The sequence below is a fragment of the Anopheles funestus genome, chromosome 2RL (genome assembly GCF_943734845.2).
Source record: "Anopheles funestus chromosome 2RL, idAnoFuneDA-416_04, whole genome shotgun sequence".
Lineage (NCBI taxonomy): Eukaryota > Metazoa > Arthropoda > Insecta > Diptera > Culicidae > Anopheles > Anopheles funestus.
In genome coordinates this window covers 79,322,593-79,339,945 of record NC_064598.1, presented here as the reverse complement: position 1 = coordinate 79,339,945, position 17,353 = coordinate 79,322,593, and the positions used below count along the sequence as shown (strand labels likewise).

Here is a 17,353-nt window from a genome sequence, read left to right as displayed (position 1 = left end):
TAAAATGTTTCAACTTGCAACATTCGATTGCAAAACGTGATTGGTAAATGGTGAAAATAGACTAAAACAACAAACAAATGCAATTAAACGGCAAATCGTTTGTCGATTTTTATTGCACGCTTTTTTTTGTCTTTGAATTATTGACGTAAGGTCCAATTCGGAAAATGGGTTCCCGGTTTTTGTTTGATTTTTTTTCTTCTTCTTTCGAGTTTTTGTTGTCGTTTCTTGTGGTTTGGTGGAAAGGGAAAGCCGAAACACATTCACCCATTTCCGGCCTGGCAAATCAATCGCTATCGGTAAGGTGGTATGCAGTATACCGCGGGAATTGGAAAAACTCCCGAAGGGATTTTTATTGCGAACCTCGCTCGTTGATGTAATTGCATCGTGCATTCGGAATTGCATTCACCGTCCACCGTGCCAAACGTGCGAACCGGTACACGACAAAAAATCAATCGGTTTTTCTTGCGTTTATCGAACTTAAGTGAGGCGATGGTTAATGGTTTTGTTTCTCGTTCTCTATTTGCATACATTTCAGTTGTTTTAATTTACGTTTCGCGAAAAAAAACAAATAAACAAATATAACTGTACGAAGGGACATACTAACGACTTTATAAATATTAAATGTAAATTAAAGCCAATTAGTAAGCATTTAAAAATCGTTTTAAAATAACAAAGATATGTATTTATTTACAAACAATTTAAATTATGTCGGGAAATGTATAACATTCATCGATCTATTGAAACTGTAACTAAAACGTTTATAGCTTAGAACACTGGAAAAATGGGACAACATTCTTTTGTGTAATGAAAAATCCAAAATTTTACACTATTCTTTTCGCCTCGTTGAAGTAGGGAGTGAAATTAATAGCTTTTAATTTTTGTAGGGCGTCTATCTATCGCGTTGTCCTATTATACTGTTTTTTTACCAAAATTGCGTTTTATGATTTCAACCTAATTTATATTCTTTTCCTCGCTTATATCTCTTACACATTTTATATTTCCTCGTTGATGCACTAAGTCGGAATTTTCATTTAGTATACTTAATCGATTTGAAATCATATTATAAATTGATTTGAAATGTATTTTAAATTTTGTAAAGATGTAAGTAAAAAGAGCCGTTTGAAACTCGTCAGATTTCGTCTCCTAAATGAGGTGTATATGACGCCTTTAAGCCTTGCATAACTTCAGGCGTAATACATTTCAATCCAACATTTTGCTACTTGCGCATTGGTGGCAGCTTGAACAAGAAGCTTTCGAAAGTTCAACTTTATATTCACCACGGATTCAAATTCACCACAAATGTCAAATCATTTGCAACACGTAAACAGACGCGTTCCGTTGGGCAGCAACAAGTGTGTGAAATCATCGTTATGGTTTGTGAAAAAAGGTTTATTTGTAGGAAACAGTGTAATTATAGAAAAATAACTGAATAAAGGTGGACTAAGGATTCATACCACGCTAAATGCTTGCGAATTGTGCGACTATGTTTGTTGCTAAATGGTTTCTTGTGCATAAACATTTAAAGTATTCATTTGAAGAGAAGAACAAAAAAGTGGAAATTCTGCAAGCCGTACAAGAAACGCAAGGTTCACGAAGTAACGAAGGCTACAGCCAAAAAGAGGCTGGACATAGTCAAACTGATATTTTCGCGGATCACAGGTAAGGAGTTCGTGTTTTCTGATGAGAAATTCTTGGACCAATCCCGACTAATATTCCCTAAACTTTCTCAATAAACATAGCTTCCATAGGAATTGACTTGAAAAATTCTATCTTGTTTTATTATTTTTTAAACACATTTTGAAAGTGTATTCGAACTTATTGAACAGCATGAACTTCTTTTGCTTCAGCTCATCAGCGGCTGCCGAAACCTCCTTCCACGAGTAGTCGATGTCAGACGTCTCAGTGAAGCGCGAACACACTGCCATACGCAGGAAGTACACATCGTTAACCTTGGCCGGGACCAGATGAATGTTACCGCGACCATTGATGCGCTTCAACAGTGCCTCATTCAGCTCGTTCGAGCCCTTCAGCTTGAAGCAAACGAGACCCATTTGTACCTCGCCAAAAATCTCGAAACGCTCATCCGCACAGCATAGCGCTTCGAACTGTTTCGCGAACCCGCAGTGACGCCGGATGTGAGCCTGCAGGTTGTCCACACCGTACAGTCGCAGCACGAACCACAGCTTGAGCGCGCGGAAACGACGACCGAGCGGAATCTGCCAGTTGCAATAGTCCGGTGCTGAACCCTGCATGTCGTGCTTTAAATAGAGTGGATCAACGTTCAACGCGTTCACAATCCAGTACGGTTCCTTCAGCCACATGGCACTGCAGTCAAAGTTCACCAGCATCCACTTGTGCGGGTTGAAAACCGAAGAAAACCGATGTTGAATGTGTATGCTCCGCTTACCCGGCATTCGTCTAAGAATGGCTCAGGTCTCAGGGTCATCGACATGTAGTGGAAAACTGATTGGATGTATGCGTTTTATGTGCATCTAAAATCAGACAAAGGTGTCCGATTCAGGTTATGTTCATAAAAGTCCCTGACTAAAAATTCACACTACCGGCATTCGTGGGGCAGATCACTCACATTAACAGTATGCGATCGCAGGAGGTGATAATTTCGTCACATCACACGCACAGCCCGTCAAAGCGGAATATCGAAGGGAGTTGATACAATGAAGCAACGCTTACTTGTCACGGATATTCTCGAGATAGTTAGAGATGTAATCGACCATCTCCTTCGCAAAGTCCTTGAACTCTGGAGCCTGCATTTCGGTCTGCAAATGTGTGAAGAAGCAGTAGATAAATTACAGAGAGGAGATACATTAATCATTAGCTTACAAGTAGCATGTAAGTTGCTAGTACAGTTAGGGAAGTTTGTTAGTGTCGCTCAGGCTATGTGCTAAGAGCGGTACGCGTGAGCGTTGCTAATTAGCGATGCGCTAACGGTTTAAACTAGATTAGAAGGAAAGGTGCGTAGCGTACGCATTTAAATGGCGTGACGAATACAGATAAGTGTACACCACTAGAACGCATCAGTGTAAGGGAAGTGCGTAGACACATTAGCAGGAAGCCAGAGTAGTGTGCTCCCACCAGGGAGTTCAATTCCAGGATTCGAAGGGAAAAACTGAGAAACATGTTTTGGCTCGGGAGAACAGAAAAGGAAAATATTTTCATCCTCGTAAGCTTAGTAATCCTGTCGAAACCCTACTCCAGGTAATTTTTGCAGGACACTACGTGGCGCCAAGGGCGTTTCGACCTCGCCAAACCGTCAGAATCTCCGCTGTATCCGCTGTGGGGTTGAGGGCAATTACTTGCCAGGCCAAGACGAAATGTGTCATCTGCGGTGGACCTCACCGTATTGGCCACAGTCAATGTGCTTGGTCGGCCCGCTTTTCCGAATAATGCGAGTGCTGCAATCGTATCTGGGCCACGGACGATTGCCCCAGGACCTGACGTTGCAAGCAGCAAGAGAGGAGAGCTGAGGTGCTCATCCTCTCGGAGGACTACTGTCCACCAGAAAGCAACGATCGGTGGGCCTTCACTCTCCAAAGCGTCGCAGTTGTTGCCACCGGCGTGTTCTCTATACAGCGTGTTTGGCGTATCGGCATCTCCTGGTAGCTGCCCAGATCGGAGGAGTCGCGTTCATCAGCTGTTATGCTCCACCTCGCCTCCACATCACTGAGTTCTTAGAAGCAGTAGAACTCGAAGCCCTTTCCCAGTCACACGTCGTTATCGCCGGCGACTTTAATGCCCGGCGTGGAGAGTGGGGAAGCAAAAACGAGTGTAAGAAACAAATACCGGTAGCCACACCAACAACAGAGAAACTCTACCTCAGGTCGCAGGACGGTTCCTCGCGCTGGCAGAAGGTGGAAGACCACGCAGTTTTCGTCGCCATCGTTCCTGGAGGCGCTACACGCTGAAACGATGCAGCGGGAGACCCGCTTGTTCGCCTCCGTAACAACTACGAGGTCACCGTCAACCGAATGCTACAGCCGACTGCTCTGCAGGAGCGCTGTGTAGCAGCTGCACACCACCGCACAGCAAAAGCTAAGCTGAATGGCGCAATCAGAGCCAGCAAGCGAAAATGGTTCCAGGAGTGGATCGATGAAGCGGAAGAGAATGCGTTTGGGGCGGGATATCGTGTCGTTATGTCTCGCCTCCGTGGTATTAGGACGCCACCGGAGCGTGTGGTCGACAGATGGCACCAATGGCTACATTTTCTTCGTGGACGGCCATGCCCTCAGATATCTGTGCCAGAAGATATGCAAGGTATCAAGTTCCTTACCATGTTTGATAAAATGTAAAATTTTCCTCATTTTTGCACCAAATTTTGCCTATAACTCGGTCGGTAACCAACGGATCGCCAATCTTTAACCTGTGGTCGATAGATGACACCAATGACTACATTTTCTTCGTGGACGGCCATGCCCTCAGATGTCTGTGCCAGAAGTTATGCGAGGAACCAAGTTCCTTACCCTGTTTGAGAAAATGTAAAATTTTCCTCATTTTTCTGCAATTTAGCAAAATTTTTTAAATGTGATATATTTTATTGCGAATTTGTTGCAATAAGTTTCTTTTCACTCAAATAATGCTTTAAATTAAAATAAAAATAAAAAATCAGACAAAAATTTCAAAAAAAATTTCCACTCGAAAATTTGATAAGGCTTACCCCTTAGGTTTTTTTGAGAAATTTTGCAAAAAAAATAAAATTGATTTATTTTAATACCAATTGGTTCAAAAAAGTTTGTTTTCACTCAAATAATGCTTTAAATAAAAAACAGAATATAAAATTATAAAAAAATAAAAAAAAATAAAATTAGAAAATTTCATAAGGCTCATTTTTGAGCCAAGTTTTGGCTATAAGTCGGTATCCAACGGATCGCCAATTTTTAACCTGTGGTCGATAGATGGCACCAATGGCTACATTTCCTTCTTGGACGGCCATGCCCTCAGATGTCCGTGCCAGAAGTTATTCGAGAAACCAAGTTCCTTACCCTGTTTGATAAAATGTAAAATTTTCCTCATTTTTCTGCAATTCAGCAAAATTTTTAAATGTGATATATTTTATTGCGAATTTGTTGCAATAAGTTTCTTTTCACTCAAATAATGCTTTAAATTAAAAAAAAAATAAAAAATCAGAAAAATTTTCACTCGAAAATTTCATAAGGCTTACCCCTTACGTTTTATTTGAGAAATTTTGCAAAAAAATAAAATAGATTTATTTTAATGCCAATTGGTTCAAAAAAGTTTGTTTTCACTCAAACAATGCTTTAAATAAAAAACACAATAAAAAATTATTAAAAAAATTATAAAAATTAGAAAATTGCATGAGGCTCATTTTTGCGCCAAATTTTGGCTATAAGTCGGTCGGTATCCAACGGATCACCAATCTTTAACCTGTGGTCGATAGATTTCACCAATGGCTATATTTTCTTCGTGGACGGCCATGCCCTCAGATGTCTGTGCCAGAAGTTATTCGAGAAACCAAGTTCCTTACCCTGTTTGATAAAATGTAAAATTTTCCTCATTTTTGCACCAAATTTTGCCTATAATTCGGTCGGTATCCAACGGATCGCCAATCTTTAACCTGTGGTCGATAGATGGCACCAATGGCTACATTTTCTTCTTGGACGGTCATGCCCTCAGATGTCTGTGCCAGAAGTTATGCGAGGAACAAAGTTCCTTACCCTGTTTGAGAAAATGTAAAATTTTCCTCATTTTTCTGCAATTCAGCAAAATTTTTAAATGTGATATATTTTATTGCGAATTTGTTGCAATAAGTTTCTTTTCACTCAAATAATGATTTAAATTAAAAAAAGTATAAAAAATTAGAAAAAAAATTAAAAAAAATTTTTCACTCGAAAATTTTGTAAGGCTTACCCCTTACGATTTTTTTGAGAAATTTTGCAAAAAAATAAAATTGATTTATTTTAATGCCAATTGGTTCAAAAAAGTTTGTTTTCACTCAAACAATGCTTTAAATAAAAAACAGAATAAAAAATTATAAAAAATAATTATAAAAATTGGAAAATTGCATGAGGCTCATTTTTGCGCCAAGTTTTGGCTATAAGTCGGTCGGTATCCAACGGATCGCCAATTTTTAACCTGTAGTCGATAGATGGCACCAATGGCTACATTTTCTTCGTGGACGGCCATGCCCTCAGATGTCTGTGCCAGAAGTTATTCGATGAACCAAGTTCCTTACCCTGTTTGAGAAAATGTAAAATTTTCCTCATTTTTCTACAATTCAGCAAAATTTTTAAATGTGATATATTTTATTGCGAATTTGTTGCAATAAGTTTCTTTTCACTCAAATAATGCTTGAAATTTAAAAAAGAATACAAAATCAGAAAAAAATTTCAAAAAAATTTTCCACTCGAAAATTTCATAAGGCTTACCCCTTATGTTTTTTTTTGAGAAATTTTGCAAAAAAAATAAAATTGATTTATTTTAATGCCAATTGGTTAAAAAAAGTTTGTTTTCACTCAAATAATGCTTTAAATAAAAAACAGAAAGAAAAATTATAAAAAAAATAAAAAATAATTAAAATTAGAAAATTTCATAAGGCTCATTTTTGCACCAAGTTTTGGCTATAAGTCGGTCGGTATCCAACGGATCGCCAATCTTTAACCTGTGGTCGATAGATTTCACCAATGGCTATATTTTCTTCTTGGACGGCCATGCTCTTAGATGTCTGTGCCAGAAGTTATGCGAGGAACCAAGTTCCTTACCCTGTTTGAGAAAATGTAAAATTTTCCTCATTTTTCTGCAATTCAGCAAAATTTTTAAATGTGATATATTTTATTGCGAATTTGTTGCAATAAGTTTCTTTTCACTCAAATAATGCTATAAATTAAAAAAAGAATACAAAATCAGAAAAAAAATTCAAAAAATTTTTTCACTCGAATATTTCATAAGGCTTCCCCTTACGTTTTTTTTGAGAAATTTTGCAAAAAAAATAAAATTGATTTACATATTTCAATGCCAATTGGTTCAAAACAGTTTGTTTTCACTCAAATAATGCTTTAAATAAAAAACAGAATGAAAAATTATCTTCTTTTCTTTTCTGGCCTGCTCATGGTCGAGCACGTCGCGTAGACATGGCCTGGTCGCCAATCCGTTTCCAGGAAACTCGGTCCAGTGCTGCAGTCCTCCATCCACGGCTGCATCCGATCTCCGACAGGTTTGACTCCACCTTATCCAGCCAACGAGCTCGCTGTGCTCCTCTCCGCCTCGTGCCGAACGGATCGTTGACGAGCACCTTCCTGGTGGGGCATGAGTCCGGCATCCTCATCACGTGCCCCAGCCATCGTATCCTTCCGGCTTTGACCACCGTCAGGATATCTGCACCGCCAAACAGCTCAGCTAGCTCGTGGTTCATTCTCCTTCTCCACACGCCCTGCTCGCACACACCGCCAAAGATAGTCCTTAGCACCCGCCGTTCGAAAAAAGCGAGTGCATTGGCATCCTCCGTTAGCATAGTCCAGGACTCGTACCCGTAGAGGACTACCGGACGTATCAGTGTGCGATATATCGTGCATTTCGTGTGTTGCTGGAGTCTTCTGGATCGCAGGAGTTTGTGGAGCCCGTAGTAGGCACGATTTCCCTGAACAATGCGCCTTCGGATTTCGCTGCTCATGTTGTTGTTCGAAGTTACGATCGTACCAAGGTAGCAGAACTCCTCTACCACCTCGAGATCGTCGCCGTCAACTGATACTCTGCTCCCGAGTCGGGCTCTATCACGGTCAGAGCCTCCGGCAAGCAGGTACTTTGTCTTCGTCGCTTTGATCCTCAATCCAATTCTGTCGGCCTCGCGTTTCAGTCGGGTGTACGCGTCGCACACCGCCGCAGATGTCCGTCCGATGATGTCGATGTCATCCGCGAAGCCGAGAAATTGGAGAGAACGGGTGAAAATCGTGCCCCGGATGTCGAAGCCCGCGCTTCGCATGACACCTTCCAGAGCGATGTTAAACAGCAAACAGGAGAGTCCGTCCCCTTGCCTAAAACCCCGGTGAGATTCGAACGATTCCGACAGCATGTTCGATACTCTCACCTTGCACTGCACCCCATCCATCGTGGCCTTCAACAGCCGTACCAGCTTCCCAGGGAATCCGTACAGCTGCATGGTGTTCCATAGTTCGGTCCGATCTATGGTATCGTAGGCCGCCTTAAAGTCAATGAACAGGTGGTGCGTGGGGATCTGATGCTCTCGGCACTTCTGGAGGATCTGCCGTAGAGTAAAGATTTTGTCGGTGGTCGATTTGCCTCCAACAAATTCAGCTTGGTAGCTTCCGACGAAATCTGTGGCAAGGGGCGCAAGTCTGCAGAAGAGTATTCGGGACAGGATCTTGTAGGCAGCATTCAGGACTGTGATGGCTCGGAAGTTAGCACAGTCCAGTCTGTCGCCCTTTTTGTATACTGGGTGTATGACACCCAGCTTCCACTCGTCCGGTAGTTCTTCGTGATCCCAAATCCTTACGATCAGCTTCCACTCGTCCGGTAGTTCTTCGTGATCCCAAATCCTTACGATCAGCCGATGCATAAGCGCGGCAAGCCTCTCCGGGCCCATCTTGAACAACTCTGCCACCAGCCCATCGCTGCCAGCTGACTTGTTACGTTTCAGCTGTTTGATGGTTCTGATGACTTCGTCCAAGGATGGCGGGGGCACTTCGTCATCCTGCTGGCTGTCGCAATACTGCTCTCCTCTGCTTTCTGCAGAGGTGTCCCCTGCATCTGCTCCATTCAGGTGCCTGTCGAAGTAGCACTTCCACCTGTCGATCACAAAAACGCGATTTCAACATATCCAAAATGCAACTCGTAATTAGAGACCACCAACTTCGTTATCCTAAACAAACAATTACTAGGATCGTTACCTCCAACGCTCTCGACACTAACACACACACTCATGGCGTGTGTCACGGCGGATAAGCACTAACACTATCAAAGTTTGTTAATATATAAGAATCATATTGTAGAAATAAATTAATTTACAATCTTACAACGAAGCAGAACATTCGGGTCCGCGTTTTATTTCGAAATTTTTAAGAAGAATCACGTCTTCGCGCAAAATCCATACTGTGGATTATATGGTGGCTCCAGAGACGATTTATAGTTAAAAAGTGCTAGTAACTCCAGTGTCGAACTTTCGTTTAAAGTTCTATCCGTAAAGTGTTCATTTAATCACTCGAAAGATAAAATTTAGTGAAATAATCGTGGTTTAAAAGTATTTGTTTAAGTTCAAAGGTTGTAACGTAAATCTCCGAATATTTATTTGCTCAAAATTCAACATTTTCGACCTCCGATTGTTTTTTAAAAAATCATCGTTGTATTAAATGTTGTGTCAACAAATATCCAACATTTTCCTACTTGGGCATTGGTGGCAGCTTGAACAAGAAGCTTTCGAAAGTTCAACAGTACTTGAAGCTTAACTTTATATTCACCACTGTTTCAAATTCACCACAAATGTCAAATCATTTCCAACACGTAAACAGACGCGTTCCGTTGGGCAGCAACAAGTGTGTGAAATTATCGTTACAATAAGTTTATTTTAGTTGTTTAAAACGCAGTTATAACTGTGGGAAACAGTGTATTTATGAAATAAAAAGCAAATGAATGTGAAATAAGAATTCTTAACAAGGTGAATGTTTCTTAATTGTGCGACTATGTTTGTTGCTAAATGGTTTCTTGTGCATAAACATTTAAAGTATTCCTTTTGAAGAGAAGAACAAAAAAGTGGAAAATTCTGCTACTAAAGTGGACTTCATTATGGTAAGTATGAATTTTTTCGAATGGTAAAAACTACTTTCCTTGGAATGGTATGCCTTAAACTTTATTATCTGCTCAACGGTTACAATAGTTTAACATCGAACATCAATGCGGCTGCACGGTATTCATAAGCATACAACATTACTAACTTGTTTCATTGTATCGTATTTATTGTGATCGTTATCATTATTGCCTGGTTTTCCTTTTTGTTTGATTGCCACGCGAATGAGTCCTGGCAGTTGCCGAACCACCCCGTACACCCTGGTCCCTGTAATACTTGCAGTACGGAATGTGTATGTTTCGTTCGTTCGATAAATAAATTAAACGTTCATATTAGGTAAAAACTTAACGAGGAAACGAGGAAAAAGGATTGCGATTCTTGCATGAGGATGGAATGAGCGCGAGCAGCATCTAGCCGAAAAGTGCTCGTGTTTACTTCTTTTGATCGGCCAGCAGCTCATCAGCGGCTGCCGAAACCTCCTTCCACGAGTAGTCGATATCAGACGTCTCAGTGAAGCGCGAACACACTGCCATACGCAGGAAGTACACATCGTTAACCTTGGACGGGACCAGATGAATGTTACCGCGACCATTGATGCGCTTCAACAGTGCCTCATTCAGCTCGTTCGAGCCCTTCAGCTTGAAGCAAACGAGACCCATTTGTACCTCGCCAAAAATCTCGAAACGCTCATCCGCACAGCATAGCGCTTCGAACTGTTTCGCGAACCCGCAGTGACGCCGGATGTGAGCCTGCAGGTTGTCCACACCGTACAGTCGCAGCACGAACCACAGCTTGAGCGCGCGGAAACGACGACCGAGCGGAATCTGCCAGTGGCGATAGTCCGGTGCCGAACCCTGCATGTCGTGCTTTAGATAGAGTGGATCAACGTTGAACGCGTTCACAATCCAGTACGGTTCCTTCAGCCACATGGCACTGCAGTCAAAGTTCACCAGCATCCACTTGTGCGGGTTGAAGTTGAACGAATCGGCCGTTTCGATGCCCTTCATGAGGTAACGATACTCTGGACAGATGAAGGCCGATCCGGCATAGGCCGCATCTACGTGCACCCAGACGTTGTACCGATTGGCAACCGGACCGATCTCGTCGAGCCGATCGAACGCGCAGGTGTTGGTCGTGCCGAGTGTCGCCACTACGTAGAACGGAATCAGACCAGCTTCCAGATCTTCCTTGATGGCTTTCTCGAGCGTTTCACCACGCAGCTTCAGGTTTTCGTCCGCTTTCAGGCCACGAAGCTTCACACCTCCGAGTAATCCAGCACGCTCTACCGAGGAATGAGATTGATCTAGAAACGAATAGGAAAGAATTAGAAAAATTGTATTCGTATAAGGGTTTCTGGGTTTAGGGGAGAGTTTCTGGGGATACACTCACTGGATGTGTATCCAACCAGCTTTGACACGATGGTATGATCGTCCCATTCAGGATGTTCCTCCTTGGCACGTTTCATTGCCTTCGCCTTAGCACCGAGCAGCGCCACAAGCGTTGCCTCACTGGCTGTGCCTTGTATAACACCACCACCCTGTCCACCGGAACAAGCCAGGAACTCATTCGGTAGGTCCAACATTTTGCCCAACCAGTCCAGCATTACCACCTCAAGCTCAGTACAAGCGGGACTAGCAATCTGAAGGATAAGTGAAATGGATAAGAGAATGTTTTAAAATCATCAGCTCCGGTTAAGATCGAGAGATAGAGATACATACCCAGGTGAAACCAATGCAAGCGATGGCACCGCTCAGCATATCAGCCACGATCGCCGGATAAGAGTTGGCCGTGGGGAAGTACGCGTGGAACTTTGGGCTGTGCCAGTGGGTAACGCCGGGCATAATAACCCGCTCGACGTCGGCCATCACATCTTCCCACTTTTCCGGCTGCTGGGGTGCTTCATCGGGGATAAGCGGGCGCAGATAGCCCGGCTGAACGGTTGGTAGAACACGTCTGCAAAACCGAAGAAAACCGATGTTGAATGTGTATGCTCCGCTTACCCGGCATTCGTCTAAGAATGGCTCAGGTCTCAGGGTCATCGACATGTAGTGGAAAACTGATTGGATGTATGCGTTTTATGTGCATCTAAAATCAGACAAAGGTGTCCGATTCAGGTCATGTTCAAAAAAGTCCCCCCCTCCACGCTGCAACATGTTGCCATGTTGCAAAATCTCACACCTTACGATCCGCAATCGCGTGGAGTCGCTGTGTTGGTAGCGGTGTAGGTGTACCGACCATTACACACAAAAAAAAGAACAACACTCTCCATCCAATCGTCATGGAATTAAATCACAGAAATGAAACACACTCGGCCACTGATTGACGACGGTTGGCAATGGCACGGTTGGACGAGCCTCGGGGGCAAGAATCTCACCCGCCACAATGTGGGCTTTTTGCGCAATTCTTGCTCGCGTGGGGCCGGACATTTTTATGTTAGCGTTTTTGGCTTTGCGTGTGCACGTTCGTGTATTTTTTGCGCAGACCTTCATCTTGATTTTGAGCACGACTTTCGGGGTTTTTTTTTACTCGTTGTTGTCGGGAAGATTTTGTGGTGTGTTTAGGCTTAGCTACTAGCTACCGAAAGTGAGTGGATGGTAGTTGAACTTGACTTGCTTAAGCTAGAGCGAAACTAGTTTTCGTGTCGGAGGTTAGTTATGAATTCCTATTGTTTTATGTCAATACAACTCATATACTGACGTTTGCATTAATCATCATACACTCAACGGGTTGGGCCGTTTATTGGCGGTTGCTAAGGTGACCGATCGTAATATGGCGGTTGTACGATCGATCGATGTCGCCCTTCCGCTGTATATGAACTATTTCGTGATCAGTGAGGACTGTTTCCGGTACAAACGGACGGTACAAATCCTTGATCATGATCAAGTCATGTAATAAAAGATACCGATCGCACGAGTGCGCTGCAATAATTTAACATAAATTGTTGATGATCAAGTGTGTGTGCCTACAATTCGCAGACGTTTGATTGATATTTGACCTCATAACGAAGGGACGAAGGGAAAGAGAGAGAAACAAAGCTTCTTGTTTTATGCAACTCATGATTCGTGTTCTTTAAACCATCCTTCATCAACCTCCGCAACCTAAACTGGAATTTGTAGCTCTACAAATAATGTTACAAAAAAAACCTTACGCACGTAGATCTTCCTGGCAAATACTACTTGCGGTTGTTTCTCCTTCGCTTACAAATACTGAGCTTAAAGATCCACAAAACTTCTAGCCTGGGCACTGGGTTACCGGTTCCCATCAGACGCGTCGTGCTTTTGGTTGGCCTTGAAAATATCCATCGTTAATCAATGTTATTACGCAAACAAAGGCAATGCTAAGGTATTCCATCCAAGCCGGTTCTAGGCGATTTGTTTCACTAATCGCACAGTAAAATCTTTGCTTTTTGCCTTCTATCATCAGTTTCGTTATTTGGTGTTTAACTTTCTTAGGTTAAATTCAAACACACCTCAAAGACAAAATAAGGTCGAAATGAAATATATCTCAAAAGCCTCGTTGGTAGCATTATACGATCGATGTAACCTTGGTGAAGTGGTCGCAGGTGTCACCGGCATACGATGGAAAGCAAATCCATGACCGTGAGTGTTTCACTGAGCTGACAGTGAGCAGCGGATATGAGGACATTGGCCGTTCGTTACTGGTATAAAGGCAATTAGTATTGCCCGGTATATCTATAGCCATCGTTTCTAACCAAGCGATATTCTAAGAGGCCATCAAACGGAACCGATGGATCGTTTTGTTTTCTCTTTTCCTTCATTTTCAGCCGCCCAACACGAAATGGCACAACACATCAACGTTATGAACGAAGCCTACGAATGGAAGTAACCACAACGATTAACCTTGATCGGTGATTGTTAACAATTTACCGTCTCGTCACACTCGATTGACGGTCGCGCGAATGATTTTGCGAGCGATTGGTCCTGCAAAGTGTCTGCCCCCAAAAACACTACCAACGACACGATCGACCGGTGCTTGTTTCGATAAACTTTTGCGTTGGAAAGGGCTTCCGTATGGATGTGTCTTTTCGTTTACAGCATGGTAATGTACGCTAGGTCAGGAATACTAGTTCCCGTGAGTCAATCTAACCGGTTTGGGTGTTTCTAGATGCGCTTCCTTCATCGGTATTTCCCCGCTCGGTGATGATAGCCGGTGGAATACCAAACATTAATAGGCGGGAATTCACACTACCGGCATTCGCGGGGCAGATCACTCACATTAACAGTATGCGATCGTAGGAGGTGATAATTTCGTCACATCACACGCACACCCCGTCAAAGCCGAAGTTCGACGGGAGTTGATACAATGAAGCAACGCTTACCTGTCACGGATATTCTCGAGATAGTTAGAGATGTAATCGACCATCTCCTTCGCAAAGTCCTTGAACTCTGGGGCCTGCATTTCGGTCTGCAAATGTGTGAAGAAGCAGTAGATAAATTACAGAGAGAAGATGCATTAATCATTAGCTTACAAGTAGCATTTGCTTTGCTAATAAGGTTAGGGAAGTTTGTTAGTGTGCTTATTACTTACGACAGTTGGAATGTTGTATAGGTTAGTATCCATTCTATTGCCTGTTAGTTGGAAACGAAGCGAATTAAAGATTTGTTAGTGGATAGTAGAGCAAGCGGTGCAAAAAAGAGAAGAGAAAATAATACACTGTACTACGGGTCGATTAGATATGGTTGAAATTTGCAACTCAATGCTTGATAGTTACTCGTTTTTCACAGGGAACAGGCATCTTGATAGCAATATTACACGGAACACGTAATAACAAATAATTTAATAATCGTATTTCTTAAAGGTAAGAGAAGCTTTTAAAATCGCCAATTGTGACGCTTCGTTTTGCTACACCGAAACACCTAAAAGCACACAAAAATGCCGTCGCTTCTCCAATATGAACGACACGAGATGACCGACTGTGTGTTACATTCGGGATGCTGTAATATACTTCACTATCATACTACGAGGAGCACCGATTGGGCGGTATGGTACAAACACACGAACACCAGTGTAGTAAATCAATCGATCCACGCTTCGGTTCTCGAAGTAAGCAGGGCCGATAAAATGAGACGACCGTGTTCCCAGATCGTACGGGATTTAATTGAGTTTGGAAGTTTTTGATACTTTATAGCAAACACTTTGCCTGTCGGAGGGACACACTCCTTGGTTTGGTACTGCTATTGAAACATAATTGAGTTATTTAATGATGTCTTTTCTCTATCCATTCTACACGCCGCGTTCCGCATGTACCGTGAACTGGAATGATTGTGCACTACTTCCAACCCAGGTTAGAAAAATTAGCAATCAATAACGACCTGTACAATGCTGTTGGTTTCTTATCATATCAGGAAGAAGCCATTCAAGACACTATCATAGGCTAAAAAAGGAATGCGTTTATTTATGCGTTACAGATAATCTCTGGTGTAATTGTTTCGCATTATCAAAAGATTGCATTCTGATAAGAGTCGGTTTCCTCGGTAGCAATCATGTGTTACATTCGAAAGCCACACTGTACGTTGTATTCGATTCATTTCCTTCATTCATTTCATTCTAGCGTCCCATTAAGCAATGTTACGCTGGCACATATTAATAGCAAAGTCCTTGTTGGGGCACCCCACAGCGTTTATGATTAGTTACTTTTCGCTGTTTCCTTTTTGCTCTACTCTACAGAACGAAGCGGAAACATTACATTCTACTTGCGCAAAAAACAACAAAACACAATCACACACATCTCTAACTGTAGCACGAGCGAAGGAATGCAGCTGCAAACACTTTCAGTTCCGGTGAACCTTCACAAAGTCCTCGGGATCTGCATCACATTCGGAGATGGAGGTTAACCTTGATGCGAACTACACGATCACAAAATGAAATTGGCAATAAAGAAAAAAAAACGACGACACAGAATGTGGAACTGGTCGTGACTGGAGAACGAGATCAAAATCTGTAAGCTGAAGTTCTTGTAGAAATCCTACCAAAAACTCTACCACCAATCACTTTTACCTGAGTGGCTTGCAAACGTTCTAAGGTCGCGTGATTTGCTTCGTGTGAAAGCGAACGTGTTGCATTCGTGACCAATATCAATGGCCTCCACCGGAAGGCTTCCCCACTGACAACACAGAATCGAACTACTACACGGACGGGAACCAGTTTAATGAAAAAGCTACCATCAGAAGAATTGTTTCTAGCTCCAGACCGGTTAGCCTCGGGTTCGGATTCAGATTCCGGTACACTTGTTGTTGCAAATGGACAACCACAAAATGTGAAACGTTACACAACCATCACCTTTTGGGTAGTAGTATAAGCGAAGATACTTACTGCTATGTGTATAACACTTCTATGCACTAGGACGTATTTAAGCTACAGGAACTCGCTTCGTTCTGTACGTGATTTTCGCAGCCCTTACTGTGCTGGACACTTGTGCTGGAAGAAAATGGACGGAACGAATGATGATTTATTGGAGCGTGAAAAGGAATCACTTTTCGCTTGCCGACTTGGCCGGCGTTAATGGAAGTGTAATGGAAGGAGGTGATATTTTGTCCTTTCCTACTCCAGAACCTTTGAACCAGCACAACACACACACACAAAGCACACTCACTAACGGGGCCCGGAACCGGATAAGTATGGCTTTTGTCAGGTCAGGACAACGTTGACAAGTGAAACGGTTTAAATACGCACAAGGCCCGTCGGCGGGGAAATGTGGGAAAACACTTCACTGAGATTTTACCTCCTTCTATCGTCACCCGGCAGCTTGCAAGCACACACCACTTGACGCGATAAGGGGAACAGGTTGGAAAGGTTTTGTGTCCCACTGTACAGGCTGGGACCAGTTGGTGGAATCGTGCTGGTGTACGCGCGCGGACCACGTTGCACTGTCGACCGAATGATGCTGATGAATGAAGCTGAACGGTGACCGTGACGAGCTTTTAAAGAACCCACTCCGAAAGTCCGATCGACTCGGCCGAAGTCTCGTACACGCATGCTCACGCATATCGCTCACGACCGACCGACCGACGGCGGTCACTAATTCGCTCGCGAACGAGCGCTACGTCTGCGAAGTGGGAGTCACATTTTCGGTCCACATTAATGCATTTTGCACCTGTTGCATGAGGGGCAGCATGTGTATGGTAATCGGTACGCACGGTAATGGTGTAACCTAGACGGTGTAGTGTAAGGGGAATATTTTGACGCAATAGAGAAATAGCTAATTGAAAACAATATTAACTCTTAAACAAAATTTAAATGCAGTTTGATGTCAGGGACGAGCAACCTACCGGTCACAATGTAAAATAATGCAATTTGTTAGAATGTTATCGTATTTTATGCACTTACATTACAACACTTCTTCCATCTGTCTCTTCTCTAGGTCCAGTTTTTCTTCAGATGAATAAGCTGCATGACTTAATGAGCAGGCATGTAAGTACCTATGCTACTAGTATAATACTTTGTTTAATATAATGTTGTTAACTTGTAGATTGATTAATATATTTTATTATTAAAAACTGCATTCATTAACATTCTTACTCTTGAACGTTGATATGACTTCTATAGTAATTTAAGTTTAGCTAT

General features: G+C 42.6%; 2 protein-coding genes across 3 annotated transcripts; both read right to left on the bottom strand.

The window, feature by feature from the left end:
* Positions 1-1,751: 1,751 nt before the first annotated feature.
* Positions 1,752-2,360, bottom strand: LOC125761949 (aromatic-L-amino-acid decarboxylase-like). Its single transcript, XM_049423567.1, has one exon. The coding sequence runs from the start codon at positions 2,346-2,348 to the stop codon at positions 1,767-1,769; it is 582 nt and encodes a 193-aa protein (XP_049279524.1). The 5' UTR covers positions 2,349-2,360; the 3' UTR covers positions 1,752-1,766.
* Positions 2,361-9,913: 7,553 nt separating this feature from the next.
* On the bottom strand, positions 9,914-16,699 carry LOC125761935 (aromatic-L-amino-acid decarboxylase-like). Of its 2 annotated transcripts, XM_049423543.1 has the most exons (7): positions 16,512-16,699; positions 16,103-16,207; positions 14,318-14,358; positions 14,109-14,194; positions 11,488-11,722; positions 11,159-11,408; positions 9,914-11,072 (listed from the first exon to the last, which is right to left on the bottom strand). In XM_049423543.1, the coding sequence occupies exons 3-7, from the start codon at positions 14,348-14,350 to the stop codon at positions 10,201-10,203; spliced, it is 1,476 nt and encodes a 491-aa protein (XP_049279500.1). In that variant the 5' UTR covers positions 14,351-14,358; positions 16,103-16,207; positions 16,512-16,699; the 3' UTR covers positions 9,914-10,200. The 2 variants fall into 2 exon arrangements, with proteins under 2 accessions (XP_049279500.1, XP_049279501.1); XM_049423544.1 differs by lacking the exons at positions 14,318-14,358; positions 16,103-16,207; positions 16,512-16,699 and adding an exon at positions 14,502-16,067.
* Positions 16,700-17,353: the final 654 nt, after the last annotated feature.

What these genes read in the sequence shown, in the direction of transcription:
- LOC125761949 (XM_049423567.1), bottom strand. Translation starts at nt 2,348, where the DNA reads ATGCTGGTGAACTTTGACTGCAGTGCCATGTGGCTGAAGGAACCGTAC.
- LOC125761935 (XM_049423543.1), bottom strand. Translation starts at nt 14,350, where the DNA reads ATGGATACTAACCTATACAACATTCCAACTGTC. An exon ending in TATACAACATTCCAACTGTC is followed by an intron (nt 14,195 to 14,317) that starts GTAAGTAATAAG and finishes ACACATTTGCAG; the next exon opens with ACCGAAATGCAGGCCCCAGA. An exon ending in GCTGGTTGGATACACATCCA is followed by an intron (nt 11,073 to 11,158) that starts GTGAGTGTATCC and finishes ATTCGTTTCTAG; the next exon opens with ATCAATCTCATTCCTCGGTA.